Source organism: Mesoplodon bidens (assembly GCF_964165515.1).
Source record: "Mesoplodon bidens genome assembly, chromosome: 5".
NCBI classification, from domain to species: Eukaryota; Metazoa; Chordata; class Mammalia; order Artiodactyla; family Ziphiidae; genus Mesoplodon; species Mesoplodon bidens.
In genome coordinates, this window is record NC_138161.1 from 18,905,777 (window position 1) to 18,918,656 (window position 12,880).

Consider the following 12,880-nt stretch of genomic DNA (forward strand, 5'->3'; position numbering starts at 1 on the left):
TTCTACAGGTAGCAAATATAACTTCAGAGAAGCACCAAGGCAAAAGCAGAACACACAGCTCAGGCAATCCAAAGACAAATCAAACCCTGTCTCAGGTCTGTGAGAAAAATGCCAGCCAATATGGGCAAAATCATGGGCTATTCTTGAGCATGTTCAACTACACATCCAAACTAATTATTAATTTAGTTGAAAAATAAACTTTAACATGCTCACATGTTGAGGAAAAAGTAATCAGTCAATCTAAGAAAGAAATAAAAAATTTTATTTGAGCCAAGTTGAGGATTATAACCCAGGAACAGCCTCTCAGAAAGCTCCTAGAACTGTTCCACCTGTTAGAAGTCAAGGCATATTTATATAAGTTTTTGAGACAGAGGACTGTACATTAAATGACACATTATTGACAATTTATACAGTCGAGCAAGTAGTAGGTCATGGGTTATAGTGGCTCCTTACAAGATCAAGAAGGAATGTTGTCTTTAAGGAGTTGTCTTGTTGGTGCTGGGAGAGTGTTGCTCTTTGTGGTTGAGTAGGTATTTCTGCCGATGGGGAGGTTTTGAAACTGTGGACCTCAGATTGAGACTTGAACCCACTATCTTTTAATTGAGATCATACACCTAGTCTCAGGACTTAATGAAGCTCAGGTTCCTGATGTCTCATGGCAGAAATAATTCAGTGAGAGACAGAGTGATAGTTAGGAACTGGATTTATTTAAAGAGAAGCACACTCCCACAGAAAGAGTGTGGGCCATCTCAGAAGGTGAGAGGCCTGGAAGTATAGCATGGTTAGTTTTTATGGGCTGGGAAATTTCATAGGCTAATGAGTGGGAGGATTATTCTGATTATTTTAAGGAAGGGGCAGGAATTTCAAGGAATTGTACCACCACCCACTTTTTGACCTATTATGGTTGGACTCAGAACTGTCATGGTGCTGGTGGGTGTGTCATTTAGATGCTAATGTGTTACAATGAGCATATAATGAGGCTCAAGGTCTACTGGAAGTCAACTTGTCTGCCATCTTGGACCTACTTGGTTCTAACCAGCTTTTGTCATGTCCTATGGCTATGTCATTCTTTTAAAGGTTGTACCCTGCTCCCTTCCCTTGTGTTTCAGTTTTGTGGGTACACAATGCACAGTGGGGGAGAGAGGAGACCAAAGGGTAGACAAATATTTTTGTGTTTAAATTTTTCTTGTCTTGCCATAAAATATGAATTTTGTTTCACAAAAAATACCTATGGAACATTTTGTCCGTGTCAGATAACATTTGGGGTACTGAGAAAATAATGGGCAGAGCCAGCACATGTCCAAACTCATGGGGCTTCCAGCCTGTAGAAGAAAGTGGAGAAAGATGCTAAACCAATGAACTCATAAGTGACTAAATAAATACAAATTGTGATAACATCCAAGGAAGAAGAAGGAAAAAAAAAAAAAAAAAAAACAGCTTCACTAAAAGCCAGTAACAGAGGATGTGCCTTGGTGATCAGAGAAGTTCTGTGAGGAAGGGATTTAGGCTGCAACTTGATAATTGCACCTTTGTTCTTTAATCATTAAAACTAGCACAAATGTCCTAAAAATAAGGGACTGGGTTAAAGGATGATAGGATCTTCATGCAATTTATTTTTATCCATTAGGATTAAGAAATGTCTCTGGACTAAGATGTCCAAACTTTACTCTTAAATAAACCAAAGACTGAAACCCAGTCAGCCAGGACTAAGGCAAGGAACAATACTTCAAGAAGAGGATAGGCTCTGATGTTAAAAATGTCTTTCATTTCCAGTAAAAGAAAAAGGACCAGCAGGGCTATGGAATATTTGAGGGAGGGGTGGGAGGGGAGTGGTACAAGCTGAGATTGAAAAGTTGTAGGTAAGGCCTGCAACACTTGCTAAGCAGTTCATCTTGCATTCCAAAGGCAGTGAAAAGCTAATATAGGGTTTACAGAGGCCAGTAACATGACTGAACTTACAGTTAAAAGAATGGATTGGAGATTTAAGAAAAAAATACAAGTTGGAAGGCTCCATGGCAATAGTCCACAGGGAAAATATACTAAGCAGAAAAGCAGAATCCACTCAAAGTATCGATATTATAAAATGAGGAAATTTAAAGCAAGGAATTGGTTATCCTTATAATGGAATTGATGAAAAGCTAAATAGGAGTTGGTGGTGAGACACTCCATGGATTAATTACATCAAGAAGCCACTGCCACCCTAAGGTTGGAGGTGAAATTGAGCAGGACCTTGTTGGGCCCTCCTGGGTACAAATCTTTTCTGTGTCCTCCATTTCTTGTTAATAGAAAAATAAGCTTCATTACAGCCTTCTTGACCTTCCCTGAGTTCCAGAGGGAAGATTCAAACCATTGCTAATCAAGGAAGGGAGGGAATGCAGAAACAAAGGAGAAGCAGTCAAGAAACAATAATACAGCTATGGGTCAGGGTCCTGGTTCCACCTCAAGGAATATACATAACAATATCTTTGAGTTCTTTTGCAGAACTAACACCACTATCCAGGATGGTAGCAACTTCAGGCTGAGCATGAGATTCCTGGAGCACTGCCCTGTTACCTCACCACCAGCCAATCAGAAGAAAGTCACACACCTTACAACCCTCACCCAAAATTTTGCCTATAAAACTTTTCCCAAAAACCGTCAGAGAGTTTGGGGTTTTCTTGAGCACAAGCCACCCATTCTCCTTGCTTGGCCCTGCAATAAACCTTTCTCTGCCCCAAACTCCAATGTTTTGGTTTGCTTGGCCTCCGTGTGACGGGCACAAAAACCTGCATTCAGTAGCAGAAGGCAGCGGGACCCCATGATGTTATCAGAATCCTAGTATAAGTGGCTCATCTCAAGAAACTGCCCTCAGCAGGAAACCCCGTTTTTTGGTCAATTTAGCAAAACTACATTGTAACTAATGTTTAAATCAGGCGGCCCCATGCTCTACTCATCTCTGGCCTTAGCACACCTTTCAAATCTTTTGATCACACAATACCTTGCCTAACCTGTTGGTTCCTTCCATAGATCAAAGAAGTAGAAATGAAGAATAAGTAATTAACAGATGACCAGATCTCTTCCCTAGCTTCCTGTTCCATAATCTCATGAAAAAACGGCATGAACAAACTCTGTGAATAAACTGCGTGAACAAGATAGCATCTAAAGAAAGATCACAAGAAGTGGACAAGCCTGCACATGGTGGGAGATGGCGAACAGTCTGATGCCCTATCTCAATAATTACCTGAGATTACTTCTCCTTTTCCCTTTAAATATTTTCATGGCTGAGCAGAACCTTTGGACTTGTTTTTTTGCAGACACTGAGTCCACCATCTTTTCAGATTGCCAACACCTGTTTAAAAGCAACTTTCCTTTCTATCAACCTTCACCTCTCTCTCTCAGGTACTGGTTTTTGAGCAGTGAGCAACCGGACCTGTGTTTGATAACACGTGGTTGGATCATCTGGTGGAAGTAAGAACCACAGTGGGTCAGTCCAGAAGGTGATGAAGTATATAATACTTTTAATACATGAGTATTTAGAATTTCATTGCTGTGAAATATCAGTATACACAGGATAAGAGAAAATGAGACCCCCAAAAAAGGCTCCCCTTAAGTAATTTTCTACTTTGTTTCTTCCCCCCAAAAGAGGAGTAAACACCATAACACCATGACTTTCTCAAAATTAAATGAAAGCACAGTCCCAACAATGTGAGGTGGTCGGTAGGATGGCAAAAGACACCATCTGGCTCTGATTCCCCTGTAATTCCACTGGATGGTCTTTCTTCTTGGAGATAATACAATAATTATAATCCCATTGTTCCTTAAATTGGAGTATATTCTCCCTGAGTAATCCTAGTTTTATTTTCTTGCACGTGGATCAATTCTCCAACTTCTTTTGCTCTCAGAAATGTAGCTTAACAATCCCACCATTTCACAGTTCATTTGCACCTTTGCAAGAAACAAGGGAATTACAGTCAAATCCTTTTCTATTTGGAATCAACATTGCTGTATGTTAGATTTGTTAAGGAAAGGTTTTCATGGATGGGGTTTGAAGAGCTTAGTAAAATGATGTCATTCCTGTTCCCTGCATATCCGGTAATTGAATTGGCCTACCCCCTCTCCCCTAGTGTTGAAAAAGGAGTTTCAAAACAATAGATGGTAGAGGCCAACTAGTAGATATACAGTAGGGCCAGAAATGATATAACATTTCTATAATCTCCATGTGTGGTAGGAAAAATAATTGTCCCCAAAGATGTCCACGTCATAATGCCAAGACCTATGAATATGTTACTTTACGTAGAAAAAGGGACTTTGCAGCTGGAGGCGGTACTGTGTCGGTGTGTGGACCTTGTCTTCTCCCTCGCGCAGAGAACTCTGTGGTTTCGTCGCCCCTCTCAATTCATTTACGTTGTTGGTTGGGAGTGTCATCTTGGAGAAGGGGCGGCCGCACATCTTGACGGAAAAGGTTAAGGGTTAGATTGTAAGAAAAGGAAATAGAAGACATGTTTCGAAGACCTGTAGTGCAGGTCCTTCATCAGTTTGTAAGACATGAGTCTGAAATAGCTGGCAGTTTGGTTCTCAAAAGATCTCTGAATCGTGTGCAGTTACTTGGTCGAGTAGGTCAGGACCCTGTCATGAGACAGGTAGAAGGAAAAAACCCAGTCACAATATTTTCTCTAGCAACAAATGAGATGTGGCAATCAGGGGGAAATGAAACACACCAAATGGGTGATGTCAGTCAAAAGACAACATGGCACAGAATTTCAGTATTCCGACCAGGCCTGAGAGATGTGGCATATCAGTATGTGAAAAAGGGGTCTCGAATTTATGTGGAAGGGAAAGTAGACTATGGTGAATATATGGATAAAAATAACGTGAGACGACAAGCAGCAACAATTATAGCTGATAACATCATATTTCTGAGTGACCAGATGAAAGAGAAGGCATAGAATGGACGATGCTTCTTTGGCCATTGTTTGTTAAGGATTGCTAAGGGGCTATAAGCAGAAGTTATTTGATGGTGTTTCCAGGGAAGTTCCTTCAGTGAACTAACTCTGTTGGGTGGCTCATCCTGTGTGCTTCTCTAAACCCTCATTTGGCTTTTTCTTGTCTGAAATGTGGACTCTGTGGCTGAATCTCCACGTGTGGTCTTGGAGCATGATACTATCTTCAGGATGGAAGACAGAAGAAATTGGGATCTGTGATGACCATGGAACCACCATACCAGACCTGGACAGTCTACTTCTGGACTTCTTTTGGAGACATAAATAAATCTCTACCTTGTTTAAAAAAAAAAAAAGAAAAGAAAAAGGGACTTTGCAGATGTGATTAAGTTAAGGATCTTAAGATGGGTGAAGTATCCTGGATTATCTAGGTGAGCCCAATGTAATCACAAGGGTCCTTCCTTATAAGGGTGAGGCAGGAGGGGCAAGTTCAAAGAAGAAGATGTGATTGTGAAAGCAGAAGTCAGAATCATATGCTGGGCCATGAGCCAAGAAATGTGGCCAACATCTAGGAGCTGGAAAAGGCAAGGAAACTTCCCCCTAGAGCCTCCAGCAGGTTCACAGCCCTTTGACCCATTTTAGACTTCTGACCTCCAGAACTGTAAGGTAATAAGTTGGTGTTGCTTAAGCCACTTATTTGTGGTAATGTGTTACAGCAGCAAGGGGAAACTAATAAAACATGTATAAAAATTGTAACAAAATGCTTACCATATAGCATTATTTTCATTATTATTATCATCTAATATTTTCTTATTTCTACCTTGTCTTCGCTTTATGTATTTTCTTAACTTGCCATTGCTGAATTTTAGGCATTGTGTGAAAATAAACTTTTTATTTTATTGTTATCATTTTCAGTTATGGAATGTGGGGGTGAAAAAACCAGAAAACTTTAGCCTGTTTTGGAAATTACTAGAAACAGAAAGCAACTATACTGTCTTTATGTTGGAAGGGATAGTCTTCACCAATGATTTAACAAAAAACTAAATTATTGTATCCATTCATGTAGAAAGTTGGGCTGCTAATTTGATGATGTATTTGGAAGTTTATGGAGTATTTTACTTAGCAGCTGAGCAGATGTCATGCTTATGACTTTCTCCTTCCTTTCCATTTGACCTCTAAAAAAGACCTGGATACTATAATAAATTTTTTTTTGTTTGAAGTAGAAGCTATCCCAGACTTTATTTCAATATTTTTCTTCTGAAGAATGCTAACTAAAACTTGTATTGTAAAAGTTATAATATTGCATGTTTAACTGCTATAGCCTATTCAGAACACAATACTTATATTTTCTATGGAGTTTCTCTAATGTTTTCAATTTGAAGTAAATCCTTGGAGAGAAACTGAAATGAGTCCCTTAAAAGAGAATTTTGCTTTGCAAATGGCCTGGCCATCTCTCAGATTTTTTTTGAAACCCATGCTGTTCATTTCCCTGTTGATTTAAGCTATGGGGGCTCCGATTATCATATAATACTGTTTCTCCTCCCATGTCAAAATGTCCTGACAGTCCTATATGAAACTCTGCAAATACAATGTGTGGGGTTTGGAAAACTCCTAAGAACCTTCTCCATCGATTATCAAGTTTACAGAGCAACACCCAGAATAATCAAGCCAAGTTTAACTCAGTTGGGTAGAGAGATGAAAACTCTGTGAAGCTGAATGTTGCATATGATAAATTTTTAGACAATTTCCCAGAAAGAGATTGCAGTCCTTCTGAATGATGTATTCCTAGCTGCATTTACCTATCAGCTGCTCTTTGCTCTGTACCTATACATATATACTGCTTATGTTGAGAAAAGAAAGTCTGTTTTCTGTGAATATAAAACAAGGTATGCAATAAAATATTCATAATGCCAAACTTGCAGCCTTCAGTATATGCACTTTCTAGAATATCAAATATAATGAACACTCCAATTAGAACTGCATTTAGTTCTTTTTTATCCATTCATGTTTTACATTACCTGTGTGTGTGCATGCTATATATAGCTGCCCTTTCCTCATGTAAACTTCATCCATCTTGGAAGAATTTTAAAACTCCCTTTTCAAATTCTTATAGCCTTTTACTGTTAAATAAGTTCTTGCTGACATTTACAAGTCATACCATTTACAAGCATGCACTGTGCTCTTCATATTTATTCCCCATTCATTGCAATAAAATGTAACATTTAATTCTCTGTTGATTATTGCTGACATAACAAGTGACACTTTTAATGAGTGATTTTCTTTTCTAGGCTTCCTGCTGGATGTACATTACATAGTAAACAATATTCTGTGTTAAAAAAATTTACTTGCATCCGATAATAAGCTTAAGACAAGCCACTTTTTTCAGTTTATGAAAAAGTATAACATTAGTGCAAGTAATATTACTAATACTGAGATGTAAAATAGATTGTTTTTCCAATGACTCTAATTTATAGTGGTGAAGACATTTCCTCACTGGTGTTGAAATCATTAAAAGTTGATCATTTACTTGGTGAATCTATAAGTCAAAAGTTGACATACATTCCCTATTTACATGCAAGTTATATGAGCTGTGAGAGTGGATATTTTGTGTTTAGCTTTAAATAACTCCTTGCAGCAGGGAATGAAGGAGAAAAGAAGAAGAAATATTTTAATGCTAATTTAGAAGTTTGGAAATTAGATTTGTGTTCTTTAATTATGAGATTTTTAGTCATTTTTTGCTAGGAGACTATTTGCTTATTATAATGATAGAAAGGTCCTTATAAAATACAGATTTTTGAGGCTTATTGTATTCATGTTTAATTATTTTATTTATTTATTTTTGGCTGCGTTGTGTCTTCGTTGCTGTGCATGGGCTTTCTCTAGTTGAGGAGAGCGGGAGCTACTCTTCATGGTGTTGCGCGGGCTGCTCATTGCGGTGGCTTCTCTTGTTGCAGAGCACGGGCTCTAAGCACGCAGGACTCAGTAGTTGTGGCACACTGGCTCAGTATTTGTAGCTCACAGGCTGTAGAGCACAGGCTCAGTAGTTGTGGTGCACGGGCTTAGTTGCTCGGTGGCATGTGAGATCTTCATGGACCAGGGCTCGAACCCATGTCCCCTGCATTGGCAGGTGGATTCTTAACCACTGCACCCCCAGGGAAGCCCTTCATGTTTAATTAAATTTGAAATTCCCAAGAAACAACTAAAGTTGTATACACATGCACAACTAATGTGACCATGGTTGTCCAGTCACTCAAAAAAAAAATTGAATCAAATAATTTTTTGAAATGTTCACTCATTTTTATTTTATTTTATTTTTTGACTGGGTCATCATAAAAGTTCATGAATGGTTCTAAAATGTAAATCAGTTTAGATGTGGACTTCTTGACATCAGGAAGCTCTATTTGTTCCCCAAATTTTTACTATTCTGCACCTTAGAACTTAAATACGACCATTCTTTTTTTTTTCCAAATAATCACTCACAGAAGGAAATGTAAGCACTACTGTAAAGGCCGTCCCATTAGACTTTATCAGATATTTATCTTTCAGCTAATGATTCGTTATTTCCTTTGCAATTTGACAGCTGGCTGAGAGCAGCTTCCTGCAGCATAGGGGACTCTGGAGAGCAGTGACAAGCATTCAGCATAAGATCTCTGTCCATGGATGCCATGTATTAGACAGATGCCTAAATGAGGGTTCTCTTAGCCAGCAGGTGTGGATATTCATATCCATAAGCCAGTGGTGTATGGATAAATATTTGGAATAGTAAGAGAAAGATGAGGAAGAAGACCAAAGAAAGTGTATGGGGCAGCGTGAATGCATCCCAATAGCAGATATCATACACTTCAAATTTAGCCCCAGTGCTGATGCCATAACAGGAGAGCTTACTGCCACAAGAAATGAGTAAAGAGGAAAAAGTCATGATGTCACAGATATGGGACAGACAGAAGAAAATATTTAATGATGTGGTTAATTTGAATCACTATTGTTCTACCTTTTCTACACACTCCTCCTAAGTCATCCAAACAAATCCTAGCCAAGTTAATATTGTCCTGGCAACCTTGATTTGGAGGCTCCAAGTGACATATAGGAATAAAGAAGCATCCTTAAGACTCTTCTTTAGGTGTGGATTTTAGAAATTACTCAATTTTCCTATTTAAATGCAGAGTTCCTGCATTGCTTATAAAATGGACAATGTGAAAACATTGCTTATAATTAATTTTTTTAAGGGAAATACACATTGACAACAATTATGTGTTCTTTGTCATGCTATGGCTCTCTGAGATGGTACGAATATATTCACATAATAGGTGTGCATGTGAATCGAACTCCAGAAGAGGATCGAAAAAATAACTTTTCAGAAACCAAACCATGTAATGGACAATTAGATCTGCTCTATACCACATGAAAATCTATAATAACTATGTATTTCATCATTTTTTTCAATTTGTTATATGTAGCATAGTGCCTATAAACAATGATTTTATGCATTTGTTCAGCAAACATGCACTGAATGAATAATAAGCACCAGGAATTGCATTGGGTGCTGCATATAACAGCAAGCCAGACACACAATTCCTGACCTCAAAGAGATTACAGTCTAGTGGGACATGAATACAGTCAAGGGCAGGATACCAATGAGGCATAGAACCTCACTGGATGAAAGCAAGTGAACCAGAAGCTGAAAGGATGAACAAGAATTAGCAAAGTGGATCAACCACAGCCAGCAACAAAGATATTTGGAAAACCCAATATCTTTGGGAACAAGTGATAAGAAGAAAGAGTCTGTTTGATGAGAATTTTGGCTAATACTTGTCCCATAAAATTGTCAATTTTAATTACCACCCAGAAGTCTCATATCATATAAGAATAGAACACCTAAGTTGGGGTAAAACATTCCATTATTTTAATTATTAATTGGGATTGTTTAGAATTGATGTGCTTTCTCTATAAACATTGATTTGTTCAAGAAATATTTATTGAGGCTACACATTTAGTCACTGAGGATGCAATGTTGACAAGGATAAAAATGACACCCAACTCTAGTGGACATTTGTCATGCATTTTGAAGAATTCTCCAGTTTCTGAGTCTGGGTAGGGCACACAGACTTTCTCCCCTTAGAAGTGCTGACTATATTCAGTACTTTTCCAGCCTCCCTTGCAGCTAGCTATAAGCACATAAGTTAGGCTCTGTCAGTTGGAGCTAGTAACACAAAAAGAAAGAAGAGGGAAGTTGACTTTCCTCTCTGGCAGTGATAGCAGTAGCAGTAGTTGTAGGACTGGGCTCCATGTAGAAGTAAAATCTGCTCCATCGACTGTACTGCTAAAGTAGCATCTGGTGTCCAGTGGCAGCTTGAGTGGTTTCTCAGCAGAGTAATAGAGTTTAAGGGAGTATTTCAGGGCCTCGACACTAAATTTCCAACTTATTCAATGATTCAGTGAGCTACTCCAAATCTTCTTTCCTTGCTTATTCTGACATAGTAGGCTTCTGTTGCTTGCAACAAAGAACCATGATTGATAGACCAGCTTCAGAGCCAGCCAGCCATTAAGAAAAGCAACAATCAGAACAAGGAACATATCAAGACTCAGCAGCCTCCAGCATGTTTATTTCTCAGAAGAATCTCACTATAAAAACTAAAAAAGCACATTCATTTTGGCTTTGAGCTTTCTCTATTAAATATTTGTATTTGTCTGATTAGGCACCTATAGGAAAATGCCATAGACTGGGGGGCTTAAACAACAGACATTTATTTCTCACAGTTCTGGAGGCTGGAAAGTCCAAGATCAAGGTGCTGGAAGATTTGGTTCCTGGAGAGAACTTGCTTCCTGGCTTGTAGCCACCTGCCTTATCATTCATTGCAGTATATTACATTTATGTATATATTTTAGTCCTGAATGATGAACATGACATGTCTTCATCAAATTGTCTAATTAGTTGTAGGCCCTTTCTCCACCAGGGTTGGACCATGAAGAAGAACAAAACTACAACTCCCAAGATCTGCTTTTGACTCCAGTTCTTCCTCCTGAACCTACTACTTTTACTCAAATAAACCCTCTCCCCAGATCAGCTACTTATGCAGCAGCCTTGGTGCCGCCCTCCATCCACCCATTCCTGGTAGACAGGAGACTCTTCTAATGGTGAGTTTGGCTCCAGGACTCTGTAGAACTGGGCTGCAGTCTAAGATGCTTCCATCTTTCTTTCTTTCCTTTTTTCCTTTCTTCTCTCCTTCACTGGTGGTCAGACTTACATCATAATCTGACAGTTCTCCCAGCCTCTCCCAGTTGCCTCCTCATCTGTTCCCACAGGCAATTTTTTTAATCCCTTCTTTGTACCTGCTTCTCATAAAACCCCAACTAAGACATCGTGTAACCTAGTGCTCTTGCTCATGTTTCTGGCCATTACCACCTAGGCATTTCATCTGATTAGATCAGAAAACCAATTGGGATTGGGTTGTTTCTCATTTCAGGTTGAATAGAGGACAGGTATCTTATCTCTCTTCCCCTGCCTGTCATGTCTTTCCAAATGTTTGCTGGAAAATTCTATCTGCAAACCCAGGGCTACCTTCCCCACCACCCCACTCCAATCAAGACAAAAGGCCTGAAATACTTTAAGTCAAACAATGTCCTCATCTTGACACTGAGTGTCAGGTGTCACTCTCCTTGATAGGCTGCCTGGCTGTGAATGCTATGACCCAGGATTGTACCCTCAACCTCAGATCCCTCCCCAAATTCATTCTGATGACAAGACACTATGTAGAAATGCACTATGTCCCCCACTCCCAGGTTACATACACTTGGTCCCACTGGGCCATTTATGTGTTCCATTGTTGAGGCCTAAGCTTCTTGTTTAATCTTCATCCCAAATCACTTTTCCAATAATGTTTAGTTCCAATGTTTCCTCAAGAAGACTGATACTCATCATTTTTCTTTCCAGACCTCTCCCAAATCTACAGTCCAGCACCCAGCAAGATGACCTCATCCTCCTACAGTCAGAGAGATCTTCCAGATATAACTGTCTGTGTAATTTTGAATAGTGCCTCTCTTCTCTACCTGTAGGGAGATCTACTTGATCTTGGATTCAACTTTGGCTTAAGGAAAGAGTGGTCATAGCTGTAACCTTAGATATTAGTTTTCATTTATCATGCTGACATACATCCATCTGATAGGCTAATCTATACCTTAAACCTGCCCAGTTCCAGGGAATAACACAAATGTTAGGTCCTTGCTCCCCCTTCTACCTGCTTTAGCAATATCTCATGGAAAAATTCCAATATATAAGATAGAAAAATGTAGTAAAGAAGCCAACTTTCTCTCTCCAAGATCTTTCTTTCTAAAATAAATGGTGAATTGAATATCAGACAGAACTAAATACTTGAGACATAAACTCTAATAGTTCATGGTAGAAAATGAAAAGAAGATAAAGACATGCTAGGTACAATATTTTCCTTAAAAAAAACAGAGACTGAAAAATTCATAGCAACAAGTCCAGAATAAGCAGTTTCAGATTTCCAGTTCAGTAAATGAATCACTAAGTATTTCTTTAGTACTTGGTTAATTACATGTTCGAATGGTGTGAAGCCCTGGCAATATAAAACATGATGCTACCTCCAAGGCACTTACAATGTGCTTAGGGGGACAAGATCAACACTTGGGAAAAATTCTACAGCAATACAAGAAAGTTCAGTAATGGCACACATTTGGTGTAAAACAGAACTTCAGAGAATAGGTAGCTTTCTGAAGGCAGGAGTGTTCTGAGAAGGCCCCATGGAGAAGAAAATGGAGGCTGAATGTTGATGAGGCCAAATTTGATACTGGAAGAGAGACAATCTCTGCAGAGAACAGAGTGTGGCTTCTAATCATTGAAAACTACAAAAACATGAGGACACTGTGATCTCAATTACACTCCTCAAGCTCAGAGCATCTGGTGAGTGGTACCCAAGTCGCATAGGATGCTTAAGGCTGGT

At 39.0% G+C, this 12,880-nt stretch overlaps 1 protein-coding gene across 1 annotated transcript; it reads left to right on the plus strand.

Annotated features, from left to right (window-relative positions):
• Positions 1-4,439: 4,439 nt before the first annotated feature.
• LOC308618084 (single-stranded DNA-binding protein, mitochondrial-like) lies at positions 4,440-4,967 on the plus strand. The gene has a single exon (XM_081235475.1). It carries the CDS (start codon positions 4,479-4,481, stop codon positions 4,923-4,925), a length of 447 nt encoding a protein of 148 aa, XP_081091601.1. The 5' UTR covers positions 4,440-4,478; the 3' UTR covers positions 4,926-4,967.
• The last annotated feature ends 7,913 nt before the right edge of the window (positions 4,968-12,880 follow it).

Bases quoted from the DNA above. Each gene is read 5' to 3' on its own strand.
- LOC308618084 (XM_081235475.1), top strand. From the start codon at position 4,479: ATGTTTCGAAGACCTGTAGTGCAGGTCCTTCATCAGTTTGTAAGACAT.